General features: G+C 41.1%; 1 protein-coding gene across 2 annotated transcripts in view; it reads left to right on the top strand.

Annotated features, from left to right (window-relative positions):
* Positions 1-16,223, top strand: part of LOC109906680 (glutaminase kidney isoform, mitochondrial) — a 31,206-nt gene extending 14,983 nt beyond the window's left edge. For both annotated transcript variants that reach the window (XM_031792368.1, XM_020504512.2), the window contains 15 exons: positions 385-503; positions 3,405-3,534; positions 3,660-3,739; positions 4,243-4,406; positions 5,841-5,899; positions 9,234-9,266; positions 9,385-9,443; positions 9,941-10,007; positions 10,125-10,175; positions 11,392-11,568; positions 11,913-12,044; positions 12,146-12,238; positions 12,474-12,535; positions 12,769-12,909; positions 13,494-16,223. In XM_031792368.1, coding sequence (XP_031648228.1) covers positions 385-503; positions 3,405-3,534; positions 3,660-3,739; positions 4,243-4,406; positions 5,841-5,899; positions 9,234-9,266; positions 9,385-9,443; positions 9,941-10,007; positions 10,125-10,175; positions 11,392-11,568; positions 11,913-12,044; positions 12,146-12,238; positions 12,474-12,535; positions 12,769-12,909; positions 13,494-13,650 — 1,524 coding nt within the window. In that variant the 3' untranslated portion in view covers positions 13,651-16,223. The remainder of the gene's footprint in view (positions 1-384; positions 504-3,404; positions 3,535-3,659; positions 3,740-4,242; positions 4,407-5,840; positions 5,900-9,233; positions 9,267-9,384; positions 9,444-9,940; positions 10,008-10,124; positions 10,176-11,391; positions 11,569-11,912; positions 12,045-12,145; positions 12,239-12,473; positions 12,536-12,768; positions 12,910-13,493) is intronic.
* Positions 16,224-17,810: the final 1,587 nt, after the last annotated feature.

Here is a 17,810-nt window from a genome sequence, read left to right on the forward strand (position 1 = left end):
CATGGTTACTGCCACAACCTTATACGGTATATCTGAATATAATGCTTGTTACTACTCTGGCTGTACCAGGAAGCAATAGCTCACTCATGTATGGCCCCTTGCTCGGGGTGACATTTATAGAATTAGATTCTTGTCAGATTAGAATTCATTCTATTTCTATGGTGAAATGTTGATCTCCTGCTATCTGGCATGGAAGAGCAGTTTATTCAATAGGCCTTATTAGTCTTGACATTTACATTGGATCCTTCAAGAAATATAGCGTAATATGCCATTAACTTGTCAAGTTATAACCTTCTTTATAAGCATTACAAACATAATAAATGTTTGTAAATGTAATAAACATGACAATCGTCAGCCCCCTGACACGAGCCATGCTTTCTGCAGGCGCTGAAAGCCACAGGGCTTCGGACCGGAGACCCCCGGCTGAAGGAATGTATGGAGAACCTGAAAGTCATCATGAAGACCACGTCAGACGGAAACCTGGACCGACACCTCTTCAAGAAGTAAGACAGTCTAGTACTGGGATGTACTGGGAACAGAACGCTGGAAGTAATATTTATCTAGACGTCTTCAAGAAGTAAGACACTCTAGAGCTGGGTTCTATAACAGGTTAGTTCCAGAACACTCTAGACACTCGACCTAGAATAGAAGGCTTTAGCGGTCTTTTGATATGTCAAGCACTGGTCATCATTTAGTCATTTGTATGCCTCCTTTATTTAAACACAGTTCGTGTAGGGCCATAACTTATTCAGGTTCCTTAGAAGTATTTGCTCAATGCATTTCAAGTCATGAATTATTCATAGTAGTTCAGGCTTTATAAGGAAGCATGTCATAGCCTAGTCCTTTCAGATTGCCAAGGTCATATCAATCCCGTTCATTTTAAAATATCCTTGTTACAAAAATAATGAATGGCAATTTGTCAAGAGACTCATCTCTACGATCACAAGAACTGTCCTTTCCAGATCAGCTGATATTTGCTTTAAAAAGATTGTTCCTGTTTACATCCCTAGGACATACCATGTGACATAGCACACATAGCCCAGTGACAGCTTGAGAAACCACTCTGTAGGCAAGCCACCCTGCAGGATACAGATCACAAGACAACGCACTAGGCGCTAAACAAACATGCTAGGAGCTGCAGTAGCTTTGACTGGAAGCCATCTGGGAGGCAACGATTTATAGGCAAGAGAAACCTATACAGTAAACACACCAGTGGGCGCATACAGTAGCAGGGATAGGACATGGTAAATAGATATCTGATTCTATACAGTAGCAGGGATAGGACATGGTAAATAGATATCTGATTCTATACAGTAGCAGGGATAGGACATGGTAAATAGATATCTGATTCTATACAGTAGCAGGGATAGGACAGGGTAAATAGATATCTGATTTTATACAGTAGCAGGGATAGGACAGGGTAAATAGATATCTGATTCTATACAGTAGCAGGGATAGGACAGGGTAAATAGATATCTGATTTTATACAGTAGCAGGGATAGGACAGGGTAAATGGATATCTGATTTTATACAGTAGCAGGGCAAGGACAGGGTAAATAGATATCTGATTTTATACAGTAGCAGGGATAGGACAGGGTAAATAGATATCTGATTTTATACAGCAGCAGGGATAGGACAGGGTAAATAGATATCTGATTTTATACAGTAGCAGGGATAGGACAGGGTAAATAGATATCTGATTTGATACAGTAGCCGGGATAGGACAGGGTAAATAGATATCTGATTTTATACAGTAGCAGGGATAGGACAGGGTAAATAGATATCTGATTTTATACAGTAGCAGGGATAGGACAGGGTAAATAGATATCTGATTTTATACAGCAGCAGGGATAGGACAGGGTAAATAGATATCTGATTTTATACAGTAGCAGGGATAGGACAGGGTAAATAGATATCTGATTTTATACAGTAGCAGGGATAGGACAGGGTAAATAGATATCTGATTTTATACAGTAGCAGGGATAGGACAGGGTAAATAGATATCTGATTTTATACAGTAGCAGGGATAGGACAGGGTAAATAGATATCTGATTTTATACAGTAGCAGGGAAAGGACAGGGTAAATAGATATCTGATTTTATACAGTAGCAGGGATAGGACAGGGTAAATAGATATCTGATTTTATACAGTAGCAGGGATAGGACAGGGTAAATAGATATCTGATTTTATACAGTAGCAGGGATAGGACAGGGTAAATAGATATCTGATTTTATACAGTAGCAGGGATAGGACAGGGTAAATAGATATCTGATTTTATACAGTAGCAGGGATAGGACAGGGTAAATAGATATCTGATTTTATACAGTAGCAGGGATAGGACAGGGTAAATAGATATCTGATTTTATACAGTAGCAGGGATAGGACAGGGTAAATAGATATCTGATCTTATACAGCAGCAGGGATAGGACAGGGTAAATAGATATCTGATTTTATACAGTAGCAGGGATAGGACAGAGTAAATAGATATCTGATTTTATACAGTAGCAGGGATAGGACAGAGTAAATAGATATCTGATTTTATACAGTAGCAGGGACAGGACAGGGTAAATAGATATCTGATTCTATACAGTAGCAGGGATAGGACAGGGTAAATAGATATTTGATTTTATACAGTAGCAGGGATAGGACAGGGTAAATAGATATCTGATTTTATACAGTAGCAGGGATAGGACAGGGTAAATAGATATCTGATTTTATACAGTAGCAGGGATAGGACAGGGTAAATAGATATCTGATTTTATACAGTAGCAGGGATAGGACAGGGTAAATAGATATCTGATTTTATACAGTAGCAGGGATAGGACAGGGTAAATAGATATCTGATTGTATACAGTAGCAGGGATAGGACAGGGTAAATAGATATCTGATTTTATACAGTAGCCGGGATAGGACAGGGTAAATAGATATCTGATTTTATACAGTAGCAGGGATAGGACAGGGTAAATAGATATCTGATTTTATACAGTAGCAGGGATAGGACAGGGTAAATAGATATCTGATTTTATACAGTAGCAGGGATAGGACAGGGTAAATAGATATCTGATTTTATACAGTAGCAGGGATAGGACAGGGTAAATAGATATCTGATGTCATATAACATCTTATACAAATCTATGAGCTAATTCCTCACAGTTTTCTATTCCCTGTATCATATGTACAATAACAATGTAGTAATATATTCCATTTAGCAGATGCTTTGATCCAAAGCGACTTGCATGCATAGAGTTTCTTATTGGTAGCCCCAGCGGGTATTGAACCCGTGACCCTGGCATTGCAAGTGCCTTGCTCTTCCAACTGAAGCACACAGGACTCCATGTGTTACACTAGTCATAAGGAGACTCTGGTACCTGACATAAACACCACTGTCTCCTTTTCTCTCCCAGGTGTGTCCAGAGCAACATCGTGCTGCTCACCCAGGCCTTCAGGAAGAAGTTTGTTATTCCCGACTTTGTGTCCTTTGCCTCCGAAATCGACGCTCTCTATGAGAATGCCAAACACCTGGGAGGAGGACAGGTGGGTGAGGGAGAGGCCCCGGGGTCAGTGAGACTGCATGGTGATGGTGGTGATGATCATTTCCTGATTAAATGCCCATGGGGAATGGTAAGTGTTGATATGTTGTCTTCTTTTCTGTTGCGTAGGTGGCTGACTACATTCCCCAGCTGGCAAGGTTCAGCCCGGACCTCTGGGCCGTGTCCATATGCACTGTGGATGGACAAAGGTACAGCAGCTATAGTCATGTTTCACATGCAGTAAACATGTAGTAGCCTACATTTGTGTTTCTACTGTTAAGATGGAACACTTTCCATTTGGATGTACAGTATAGTGTTCCTGTCAAACTGCTTACAGCAGCATTGTGACAATGGCATACACTGTAAAGTAGCTAATTAGTTACCCTTCTGCTCTCTCTCCATCCCCTTCTGCTCTCTCTCCATCCCCTTCTGCTCTCTCTCCATCCCCTTCTGCTCTCTCTCCATCCCCTTCTGCTCTCTCTCCATCCCCTTCTCTCTCTCCATCCCCTTCTGCTCTCTCTCCATCCCCTTCTGCTCTCTCCATCCCCTTCTCTCTCTCCATCCCCTTCTCTCTCTCCATCCCCTTCTCTCTCTCCATCCCCTTCTGCTCTCTCTCCATCCCCTTCTGCTCTCTCTCCATCCCCTTCTGCTCTCTCTCCATCCCCTTCTGCTCTCTCTCCATCCCCTTCTCTCTCTCCATCCCCTTCTTTAGACACACAGCGGGTGACACCAAAGTCCCGTTCTGCCTGCAGTCGTGTGTAAAGCCTCTGAAGTACGCCATCGCCGTGAACGACCACGGGACAGAGTATGTGCACCGTTTCATCGGCAAAGAGCCCAGCGGTCTGCGCTTCAACAAACTATTCCTTAACGAGGAAGGTGAGGGTCACACGTATAAAGATATAAAATACTATAGTGTCTGGTGTCGTAAAACCTACAGAGCTCCAGAATGAGATTCTGTAATTCTATGGTCGCAGGCAGCACCGGTTTGTCTGGAGCCCCCCTGCTCGCTGTTTGGCTGTTAATTTCACACGCAGAACAGAGGAGTTACAATGTAGTGCTGCTCAGGTGGTCCTATTTTACTTCAAACCTAGCATACCCTGTGAAAAGATTTTGTTCTTTCATAGAATCATTTATATATTGTACATTGGACAAGGCAGTTGTCCGGGTTGATTGAGAGAAAGTAGTCCCTCTGGGTGGGTTGTCATGTGATTCAATGCAAGGTGATCCAGCCTGTGGTGCAGTCTGTTGCCATGGTACTGTTATGTAATCTTAATGAGAGGTGTTGGTGTAGCCGGATAGAATCAGTACAGAATCAGTACAATGTCCATACGCTCTACTTCATCTGCAATAGTCTACAGTAGACCTGGAGAATAACACCAACCTCATGTATCATATCTTTGATAAGATCCTAGTTTAAAGCTGGAATCCGTACTCTGTGAAACGGCCACGTCCGCCCTGCGATATTACAACAACAAAGAAGTTACTTCAAACAACAAACACAGTTTCATTCCCTCTGTCATCGTATGCAATGTCATCTTTTTTTTACCACTCGGTTTCATCAACGAAACGAAAGCAATGACAACAGTGTCAATGTTTCACTTCCTGTGGATTTCTGCTTCACGTATGAAGCGCATGCAGAAGCTATATGGAGAGCAGCAGTTGTCAAGCTCTCTCAAATCAAGCCTTGTCTGTTTCAAATCCAATCGAGGCATTGTAACTCATTGCTCTGATTGCTGTGTTGGTTGGCAAATGATGCTATCTGAGCTCTGTAGATTGTGACTCGGGGTTTAGTACAGGGTTTCAGTAAATCCCAGGTCGGTTTTCGGTTTTGATGCACTTTCTCCCATTGGTCATGTTATCTAATCCGTTTCTGCAAACTGCTAGAAGTGGTAGGAATGTTGTTTCTTCCTGTTTTTTTGTGTGATTGCATAAGAAGATTCAAAGGGTTTAGGGGAAGGAAAGGGGAAGTGGCATAACACAAGAGACCTACAGTACAGCTAGTACTGGGCTGTGAGTTCATGGCTGTGTTCCTCAATATCACTAGTATGGTCTTTAGACTACAAAAGGCAGCCGTGGTCCCATCAGCATTCATTCATTATCCTTCTGATTTGTTATTCTGCTCCTTTCCTCACTTCAAGTTCAAAGTTAAATCAAAGTTGCATGATCTTTGGGCATATTTGCCTCTCACATTGAATGTGTCGAGTAGTGTGTGGTGATTGTGAAGAAAATGTAACCTTGCTGTTTATCGAACGTATACTCTGTCCACTGCATTTGTAAACGTGTTGTAATGTAACACACTGATTTCCACAGATAAACCACATAACCCTATGGTTAACGCCGGCGCTATCGTGTGCACGTCCCTCCTAAAGGTAAATAACGTTTGAAGTTCAGATAATAATTGTATGTTTTTTGGAGGGGGAAACATTGGTTTCAAAAAGAAACGCTGACCCATGCCTTTGTTCAGTACTGTGGGTAGTTGTACCAATACTAGGCTACATAATACATGAGGTCAATTCTGTACGTACCTTGTTACCTCTGGAGTGACAAAGTTGCATTGAATTACATTTGAAATACATTAAATGACAGGGGGGGACTGCATTGCTTTAGCCAGATTACCAGCTTGCACTGTATTGTCTATGGAGAGATTAAGACTATAGATCATCCTGCTGAAAGGGGATTTGTTTGGTGAAAGCATCAGTGAGCTGCCTGCCTCTCAGTTATGCACATAGACAGCACTAGCGTGTCAGGCAACGGGCCTCAGATTCGTCTAACCAGCCCAGCCATATAGATAAAGCCATACATTTAATCATGAGTAAAACTGCTTTGGTATATGAATGAAAAGTCTACATGTGGGTGTGTTCTGTGCCTCCATCGCCTGCTTAAATCTTGTGTTTTTGACAAGGCAGAGGCAAAGCTAACCTGGCTGGCTATTGGCTGAGAGGAGTAGAACATCTTTGCTATTGGCTATTAGTCAGGAAGTGATGTTAGAAATAGCTTAATAATTAAACAGCACAACTGTTTGCCTTAGATGAAGACATTTGTAGGCACTAGCTTACCACCTTCAAAACAAGACTAGCACTTTGTTCCATATTTCAACGTAACATGGCACACGGACCCAGATAGATGAGGCCTGGCTACTCATCAATCTCAACCGCAACCAAGCCAAGTTACTGAATGAAGCCTTGAGTATTCCTGTCTGGTTTGATTTGGGGTTGAACTCTGATGGAAAGGTGCCGTATGATTATCCTGTCTAAGAGTTTATAGGAGTAACACCTATAAGGAATAACGACTCTAGTAATTAGTGTTAATGATTTATTTTATTGATACTTGTATCATACTGTACACTATGTACTCAATATGGTACATAGTACAGTACATAAAATATTACACCTAGTGATATCCAGATGTAGGATCTTAATTTGAGCCAGTTTGCAACAGCAGGAAAATAATCCTGCAGCAACAGGAAATGTGAATTATTATGTGAATTATAATTAATGGATTTTTTTTGTAGGGGTTGATACAGTTTTTGTTCTGGCAAATCAAGTCTTGACATTTTAAAGTGGGAATTACGAACTTTAGAAGCCTTTTTAAACCTTTAATACACTACAAGTTTGCATTTTTCCGGTAGTGAGTGATAAAAGTAAGATCCTACATCTGTAGCCTATTAGTCATTTGGTTATTTGGGTGGCAGTCATTTGACTTGACAGGGTAATGATGTGTTGTCTGTCACGCCCTGGTCTTAGTATTTTGTGTTTTCTTTCTTTATTTGGTCAGGCCAGGGTGTGACATGGGTTTATTTTGTGGTGTGTTTGTGTATTGGGGTTTTTCGTAGGTTTTGGGATTGTGGCTTAGTGGGGTAGTAAAGTCTACCCCAGGCGGTTCTCAATCAGAGGCAGGTGATTCTCGTTGTCTCTGATTGGGAACCATATTTAGGCAGCCATATTCTTTGAGTGTTTCGTGGGTGATTGTTCCTGTGTTTTGTATTTCACCAGATAGGCTGTATAGGTTTTCACGGTCCATTTCTTGTTTTTGTATTGTTCGTATTCATCTTCATTAAAGATGTATATTATCAACCACGCTGCATTTTGGTCCGACTCTCCTTCGACAGAAGAAAACCGTAACAGTGTCTTTCTACTTCAAATCTTCATTATAACCTTAAACCAATCACTGTATAGGTTGCTAATGGTGAGCTCAATAATCAATCCACTGATTGGATGCCCCCACATTCTAATTCTAATGTATTCAGTAATATAGACCAGATCTGTCTCTCAGTGTGGTTCCCGTATGGTAAATCTGGGACTAAACTATGGGAACGTTGTAATGTATTTTTGAAGCCTCGTTTGTGGTTTATTTGGTGTTGCATATTTTACAGCATTAAGATCTGTGGGAAATTATGACCACTGCCACAGGTCAATGACGTTAAATAATTTCCCCCATTTGAACAACATCTGGATTTGTTACAGTTGTAGTAGTTGCTATTTGTCACCTGCATTTTACAGACGGTTTACTAACTGCTTATAACCTGGATAATGAAAAAAGGCACAAAAAAACACGTTTTTCAAAATCATGATAGTACAAACATGCCATTTTGTTTTTAGATGATCGATTATTTGTGTTTTATTGTTTGACTGCTTTATTTGCACTATTTGTGTTATTAGAGTTAAATATAAAGTTTCTCTCCTCAGCTTATACAACATATCCCAGAAGTCAGTGTGTTCCACAATATTAAGGGAGGACATCACTAATTAATCTGCACATATAGATCCATAACCTTCTACATCACACAGGATCAGCCACACACTAGCAAACATCACTAACTTTCAACAGACACTCAGACACCCCTACAGTACATAGGCTACTTGCACTACTACAGATTAACTTCACGTATACCTGTCTATGCAGATATAAGGAATTGCATTTACCTGTCGTGTGTTTTATCCCCATAACAGTCTGGTATAATGGCCTACACATTGTTTTCCTGATTGTCTTTTGGTAGATTATTTTCTCATTTCAAAACCCTTGACTCTTTAGTTAGTGATTCATTTCATATCATATATTCATAGCTACTTGCCCAGTAATCCTAAATATTTTTTATATTAGGACTAAATGTATTTTCTTTAGGGTACATACTGTTTTTTTATAATGATTATTGCTAGGTTTTGTAATGATGTTGGTAATTTGATCTAGGAATAATTTGAATTTGTCATAAGGTATTCCCACTAGTGTTACGGTTTTCTTCCGTCGAAGGAGAGTCAGACCAAAATGCAGCGTGGTCATTTTCATACATGTTTAATAATGATGAAAAAACGAACAATACAAAAACAACAAACGTAACGTGAAAACCTATACAGCCTATCTGGTGCAAGCAAACACAGAGACCGGAACAATCACCCACCAAACACTCAAAGAATATGGCTGCCTAAATATGGTTCCCAATCAGAGACAACGATAAACACCTGCCTCTGATTGAGAACCACTTCAGGCAACCATAGACTTTTCTAGATAACCCTACTAAGCCACAATCCCAATACCTACTAAAACCCCAAGACAAAACACACCACATAATAAACCCATGTCACACCCTGGCCTGACCGAAATAATAAAGAAAACACAAAATACTAAGACCAGGGCGTGACAACTAGCTAGGCAATATACAATATACTGTACATCACATACTTATGTGATCTTCTGTTTCTCTTTTAGCAAGGGGCAAGCAACGCTGAGAAATTTGATTATGTAAGTAACGCTACCCAGTTCTTTTATGTTTAGACCGACGCTGCGCTGACTGTTTGAGATTATCGTCTTTGTTATGATGGGTACACTTTGTGACCTTTTGACCAACTTTGTATTGCAGGTCATGAACTTCATGAACAAGCTAGCAGGAAACGAGTATGTGGGTTTCAGCAATGCAACGTGAGTTCTCAAGATGAAGAACTGGGGTTGTGGTTTGGTTCAGCACCTTGGGCTCACCACCATTGGCCAGGTGCCATGCCTTAGTTATTCATCAGTGTTGTTTTCATCAATCGCATTTTTAGTACGATTATCAGTTTCAGACAGTACTTTATTCTGCTTTAGAATAACATCACAAAAACAACAACCATAGAGAGAAATCTTGACCTGGACAACATCAAAAACCGTAGGGGTGCTGAATTCATACAATTCTCAAAAGTAGTCAACTGTAGTCCTGTGTTAGCAGACCGATATAGCTAGCGGTTTTTGTTGCACCGCCACCGCCCCCACCCCCAAACGACTTCCCGCGGCTATGTCAACAACAAATAGCGGCTATGTCAACAACACAAATAGCTTTGCTGGTTTGGGAAGTAGAATTGGATTCCAAATTGGAATTGAACTTAGTTGAAACAGAACTCCGAATGTTCCCGTTAACTAACAACACAACTCTCTGCACCCAGATTCCAGTCAGAGAGGGAGTCTGGAGATCGGAACTTTGCTATTGGCTACTACCTGAAGGAGAAGAAGGTTGGCGACAGCTGAAACAAGCACACACATTGTACATCAATCTTTCCTAGATCACTGAAGACATTTTTACTAGGCATTGTCTGACTGTCAAATCAAATCACTGTTGTTTCTTTCTAGTGCTTTCCAGAGGGGACAGACATGACCTCCATTTTAGACCTCTACTTCCAGGTGAGTATTTGTATTTGGCAGCAGCTACTCTTCCTGGGGTCCAAACACATTAAGGCATTTACATCACACATAAAACAGTATTCACATAACATTATTACACCACTACATATCTACAGTACAAAATGTCTAATACCACCATGCAACAATATTACAATGTATGTGTGTGCTAGCGTGTGTGTGTGTGTATTGCGGGTCTGTACCTGTGTGTGAGTCTCTTCACAGTCCCTGCTGTTCCATAAGGTGTCTTTTCATCAATTCTTTTAATCTGATTCTACATCAGTTACCTGACTTGGAATAGAGTTCCATGTAGTCATGGCTCTATGTAGTACTGTGAACCATAGTCTGTTCTGGACTTGGGGTTGTGAAGAGACCTCTGGTGCCATGTCTTGTGGGGTATGCATGGGTGTCTGAGCTGTGTGCTAGTAGTTTAAACAGACAGCTCGATGCATTCAGCTTGTCAACACTTCTTACAGAACCAAGTAGTGATGGAAGTCAATTTCTCCTCCACTTTGAGCCGTGAGAGATTTACATGCATATTATAGATGTTAGCTTTCTGTGTACATTTAAAGGCTAGCTGTGCCTCCCTGTTCTGAGCCAATTGTAATTTTCTTAAATCCCTATTTGTGGCACCTGACCACACGACTGAAAAGTAGTCCATGTGCCTGTAGGACCTGCCTTGTTGATAATGTTGTTAAGAAGGTAGAGCAGCGCTTTATTATGGACAGACTTCTCCCCATCTTAGCTACTGTTGTATCAACATGTTTTGACCATGACGGTTTACAATCCAGGGTAACTCCAAGCAGTTTAGTCACCTCAACTTTCTCAGTTTCCACATTATTCGTTGCAAGATTTAGGGTTTAGTGATTGATTTGTCCCAAATACAATGCTTATAGTTTTTGAAATATTTAGGTCTAACTTATTCCTTGCAACCCATTCTGAAACTAACTGCAGCTCATTGTTAAGTGTTGCAGTTATTTCACTCGCTTTAGTAGCTGACGTGTGTAGTGTTGAGTCATCTGTATACATAGACAACACTGGCTGTGATGACAGTGTATGTATGTATGGTGAATTGGTGTGGGAATCGAGTGAGCATTTTCTTCTGAACATGGTTCAAGTTTGAAGCTGTATCATTTCAATGGAGAAACATCCTGTTTGTGTTTTTCTCACTCAGCTGTTATTCCCAATGGTATATTAACAGTTCTCTATTCTACTCCAGCTGTGCTCCATCGAGGTGACCTGTGAAAGCGCTAGCGTCATGGCGGCCACCCTGGCCAACGGCGGCTTCTGTCCAATCACAGGCGAGCGCGTGCTGGGCCCGGAGGCGGTACGGAACACCCTGAGCCTCATGCACTCATGCGGCATGTACGACTTCTCGGGACAGTTCGCTTTCCACGTGAGTCTCCCAAGTTCCTTCCTCCAATACTTGTATTTGTTGATTTGACAGGGACCATGTACAACAGACTTTGTGCCAGATTTGAGTTAGAATTTCCATTTCCAGTCCCCTTATTTTCCTAGCCCCCCCCCCCCTAGTTTAGCATTGTTTCCTACTGTCTGTTTGGCCTGCTGCTCTTTGTCGTTGTTCCCACTGTGTCTCCAGTCTGCCACCGTTTAAGCATTACACTGCAGTTCCTACTCCATGATGTTTGTCTATCCACTGCTGTTCATTTATTGCTGTCATGTTTTGACACCGTTGTCTGCGCTCCCTGTTAACCTCTTCCTCTATGCTGTCTCTGGCAGGTTGGACTTCCAGCGAAGTCGGGCGTGGCAGGGGGCATCCTGCTGGTGGTGCCCAACGTCATGGGTATCATGTGCTGGTCCCCTCCACTGGACAAGCTGGGTAACAGTGTACGAGGAATCCAGTTCTGCACGGTACGAGAAACTGATGTCTCTCTGTCACTGATCTAATTCATTGATTGATTGATGATTAGAAAACCAGCAGAAAGCCTGACAGGGATTTGCTCTGGTTCCAGGATCTGGTGTCCCTTTGCAACTTCCACAACTACGACAACCTGAAGCACTTTGTCAAGAAGCTGGATCCTCGCAGGGAGGGCGGAGACCAAAGGGTGAGTCGAGTTTTACTGGGAGCCTCTCGCTCCTTCTCCGCTCTTTTTCTACTTCCCTACGTTCACCAAGGTGCCTCCATGTACATGTAGTCGACTTATTCCCTTGAAAGGGCTGTCTTTGGACTGTGTGTTCTTTTTTAAAGCAACAGTGCCATCCACTGGAAGATGCTGATAGTGCTAAAGGAAAGTGGTTGACTTGCAAACTGACGCCAGCTGCCTGTCTGTTGTCTTTCAGGTGAAGTCGGTCATCAATCTTCTCTTTGCCGCGTACACTGGCGATGTGTCTGCACTGAGGAGGTACACAGCACTGCATTATCTCCATGTTGGCCAACAAGGCCTTGAAAATAAGCCATGAAAGGAAATATGTCATGTTTTGACATCTTTGGAGAGTAAATTCCAAATCTGTCCCTGTGTCAGACCGAGACCTTGTGAGGTTTCCCTGTGTGTCTACTTGGGGACTAGAGGTGGTGTGTGTGCTATTTTGGCTGCTGCACTGTGCTCATCACTGTCCTTCTTTGGAATGTGTCCAGGTTTGCTCTGTCTTCCATGGACATGGAGCAGAGGGACTATGACTCCAGGACAGCCCTCCATGTGGCTGCAGCAGAGGGACATGTGGAGGTGGTCAAGTTCCTGTTGGAGGCATGCAGGGTCAACCCTGTTCCCAAAGACAGGTGAGTTTAGATTCAATGGCCCCCAAAGACCACCCAGTGTCTGTCAATGTAGCTAAGGTTCAATGTCTCCAATGGACGAGAAGACATATTTACAACCAGTGTCTTGTCTGTAAACAGTTTTCCATCCCACTTTTTTATGAGAATACATGTCGGATAAGAAATGTCACGACAGGCCGAATGAAAACAGCAAATGTGTCAGGAAGCTTTCCAAATGTCAACAAACCAAAAACAAGATGGGAAACTTGGAGCCACACAAGGATATGTTGTGTGGTCCTCCCGTTACGACTTGGGAAAGCATGCAGTTTATTAGGCTACAGGTGAAATTATAATGAACTTCACAGGGTGGTAAAAGTGCATGGTGATGAGCTTGACATACATGTATATATTACCTCAATTACCTCGACTAACCGGTGCCCCCGCACATTGACTCTGTACCGCGCATTGACTCTGTAAAATGCACACATTTTATTTATGCAGATTTGAGAATATTTGTATGAAAATCTGTCGCCAATTGGATGGAAACCGTGTAAAACGTGTCCATTTTAAGAGCCATGTTTACAATGTCTCTTGTCTGTTCCATCAAGGTGGGGTAACACACCGATGGAAGAGGCAGTGCACTTTGGACACCACGACGTTGTGACCATGCTCCAGGACTACAACAACAAGTACAGTCCACCGGGGGGCGCCACTGAGGACAAAGAGAAGGAGATAGCGGAGAAGAACATTGACGGCCTACTATGAGCCAATTAATACTCTTATCTATCCATAGAAATGAAATAACTAGAACGGACGTTCGCATTGAAATTATATATATATATATATATATATACATGTGATCTGAGAGGCTTGGTTCTTTCCAGTCATTCTATTTCTATGGCCCCATTAACTATCTGGAAGACTTACTGTAAGTGTGTGGTCCATTTGTCACGTCAGTGGTAGGTCACGTATACTGTCGATAGTACTGTATTTTTGATTTTGTATAAAAGTATTGTATTTCTGTCATTTGAAAGACGACAATGTGTTTAAAATATATATATATATATATTGACCTATTTTTCCCAGATGTTTTTGGGTTGTTATGTCGTACTGCGCAATTCTCCCTCAGTGTGTGTCGGCACTATGTGGAATGTATTTTCTACATTTAAGTGCACAAAACATTTCTCTTTATGTACAACAGTGTGTAAAACCTGAACGTATGCATAAGATAACGTGTTCATTTATGTAATGTGTGTATATCCCTGAAATTAATATAATATCAGAGGTAGATGGATTCAGTGTAAATACTATTTTATCTGTAGTGAAATCAAGTGACTCTCACTGGCACAGCTTTTGAAGGAAATGGGTAAAAATGGGTCCACACACTGTGCATTAGGCTTAAGTTTGTCTCTATTGATGAGGCAGAATGCATGACATAAACTATTCCACATGTTCACAGATCTAGGGAGCCTGGTTGCAAATCTGTTTGTGCTGTATATGACACTGGCTATTCAGTTGGCTATACAGGCCAGAGAGATCTGGGACCAGGTTATCTGTGATTTAAGACCTCTGGTCTTTTGATTTAGGCCCAGGAGCTTCATATGAATTCAAAGTATGGCATTATGTGGAATGAGTTTGGTTTTGTTGGTTTGCTATTCGATAGCTAGACATTTTTGCACCTTTTTCTCCAAAATAACCCCCCAATTTTGTTTTGTTTTTGATTGTTCTATAATCTTATTTTAATTTGGAGTAGAAAGGGGGTTATTTATTTAGGTTTCAGCCAAAGCTTTCCTGATAATAAAGTCTAGTCGGCGACTTAAAAAAAGAGAGGATATCACACGCCTCAGGAGCAATACAATACAATTCAACCAGCAGCCAGACATGTTTCCCACCTGTGCTAAGTCAAATTTTAGGGCAAAACATAAAACCCTTTGAAAACATTGATTTATCACTTCATGGATACACCCGTGTGAATGGTGTTACTATTAAGATTTGTGACACGTTTTATTTATTTGTCAGATGTCTTTTTTTTACATAGATTTTATCATCAGTTATAGACAGTGCATTACACTTTAATGAATGTTTTTGGTTCAGAACAACTCCACAAAGGTGGACTTTAAATCTCGCCATACTCACCCAAATGCCTCTTTTGGGTAGAGATAAAATAGTTATCCTTATGGGCCTATTATGAAAGCAGAACACTAAGACGATCCTACACACAGCTAATGGAGCACTTTTTATGCAGAGATGCGCATATTGATTGTTTAACTGTTTAGAGTGTAAAAGTGTAAAATAACGTAAGGGTATACTTGAAAAGTCAGGTTAGTTTGGTGAGAACTAGTCTGTGTGTATTTGTTTGTGTCATTGACTATGGGAGGGACAGCGACGACAAATCTGGTAATGACAGAGGACATTGCCATCAAAATCTCAATTGCCATCAAAATCCCTACTCAATTGTGCTAAAAGTACTAAGGCAACCTGTGATTTGATGAATGGATATATTTTTATTGACTAACTCACCTCAAGTGTTCAGTGTTGCATTCATTGGATTTGACTTGACTTGGTCTTCCCAGTCCCTGTTGCACAGGAAGCCTCGTACGTATGAGTGTTTATTGTTCACCTGTGTAGGTGCAGGTCATCTTCAACATTAGCTAATTATTTTGAATGTACCACAGGTGTATACTGATGTCATCAGTTTGTTTGTTTTCATTCAAGTGTATCCGCTTCAGCTGAGTGTTGCAGGCAAGGGAGAAATATTTATTTCAATGATCAAACAATGAATAAATATATAACTTTAAATATGGATATCTCCCTTTACTCCCACTCTATATTCTTGAATATAGGCATGTGAAGACTTGGGTATCTTCATTAATTAATTCCATAAATGTTACAAATTATCACCAAATTAACACCAAAGTATGAATTGTTTCCAGTACAGTGAGTATTACATGATTATTCCTACTGTCATTTTATTTACAGCGGCAGTTTATAATGTCATATATTTAAAACTTGTGTCTGAGATAATTGTATTGTCTAAAGAGAGAGCCTTGAATTGTACACAGCATCTCCCTCACTCTATCTTGGTTCTTGCAGGTGGCTGTGACCTCCTCAGACCAATTGACAGTACGCCCAGAACATTGCTCTGGGAACCAAAAGGAGTATCTCAGTTTCAAGTTCCCAGCCTTGAGAGAAGAAGCCTTGTCAGTCACTGTCACTGCTGTTTAGTGATCTTGTACATGGTCAGTATAAGTAAAGAGCTGTGAACACTACGTGCGACAAGAAACCTCAAGAGATTAACCACAGAAGACTCTAAAGAAGAAATAAAACATGACCAACTATCGGTGTATTGTGTCCTTCGTGTCATGAACACAATGACAAAGCCATCAAAGCCATTCTTTGTGAGGCTCCTGATTGTTTAATGGTGGAGTGGATATCAGTGACGGACATATGGGTTACATTTTCCAACAAGACGATTCAACGGTGAAGATTTTCACAAACGGCTGCCTCAACACCCATTTTCAACCAAAAACGGGGAGTTTTTCTGTCACGTTCTGACCCTAGTTCTTGTGTTATTTGTTTGTTTTAGTTGGTCAGGATGTGAGTTGGGTGGGCATTCTATGTTTTGTGTTTCTAGGTTGGTTTTCTGCGTTCGGCCTAGTATGGTTCTCAATCAGGGGCAGGTGTCGTTAGTTGTCTCTGATTGAGAATCATACTTAGGTAGCCTGGGTTTCACTGTTGTTTTGTGGGTGATTGTTTCCGTGTCTGTTTTTCACCACACGGTACTGTTTCGGCTTTGTCATTTCACGTATTCATTTATTGTTTTTGTATTTCATAGTGTTCAGTGTTTTTGTTATTAAAAACAATATGGACACTTACCACGCTGCGTTTTGGTCCGAACCTTGCTAGGAGGAAAACCCTTACATTTTCTCCTACGTTGCGGATGAGAGAAAGAGCAAGTCTTATCTTAAGCCAATGTCAGATCGAACAGGCCCTCCGTGGAACATCCCTGCCTGGGTATGCATTGGAAGAGGACGAGGTGATTTGAAAGCCATAATCTCTTCAGTGGCATATAGTCCGGACTCCAAAGTGACAATTCAATAGTTTAAATGCCAGCAAATCAGTTAGCTCGTATGTATTTTCAAAAGTCTGCACAGAGGTCAACTATTTTGTGCCTGTCTTTAGCTTTAGGTGGGGAGATTACTTAAAAGTCCTTGAAATGATCAAACGTGTGGAAACTGTTTTCCAACATCGTGAACATTTGCGTCAATGGGCACTTCTGTCTTCAAGACAGAACATGGGTCTAAAGACAAGAAGGTTGATATATCATGGAAAAGAAAACATACGAAACCTGGAAGGCGCTGGAGATTAAGGGGGGAAGAGACAGTGACTGAACCGGTCATCTTGACGATGGGGATTTAGAGATTGGTGGTGGTTTACAATATATCATTCCCAATGCCCTTTTCTCTAGGAAAATAATTACTTATAAAACATGTATATGTAGGATTGTTCAGTAATAATGTGTAATATGTATGCATTTCGGTACTAAAGATTTTAAAAATGTCATTTACATTGAATGCAATCTCTCATTCTGACCAGGAAGTAATAATGAACACAGTCCTCTCAGTGGCACCCGCTCTATAATTAGTAATAATTATGTGGTAAAATGTATACTTTCTGACTTCCTACCAGGTCAGACCTGAGTACTGTATGTAAACTCTCTCTCTCTCTCTCTCTCAGAGATATGGCATGGTTCCTCCCTAATTTAAATCCTAGGCTTATGACTTCTAGGGAGAGTTTCCTATATGCTGTGCTTCGGCATATGCATTGATGTGTCTTAGAATGTATTCTTCGCATGTGACAAATACAGTTTGATTTGATTTGAAACACACCTCCAGGCTGTGTAAGGGCTATTTGACCAAGAAGGA

Source organism: Oncorhynchus kisutch, linkage group LG16, assembly GCF_002021735.2.
Source record: "Oncorhynchus kisutch isolate 150728-3 linkage group LG16, Okis_V2, whole genome shotgun sequence".
NCBI lineage: Eukaryota > Metazoa > Chordata > Actinopteri > Salmoniformes > Salmonidae > Oncorhynchus > Oncorhynchus kisutch.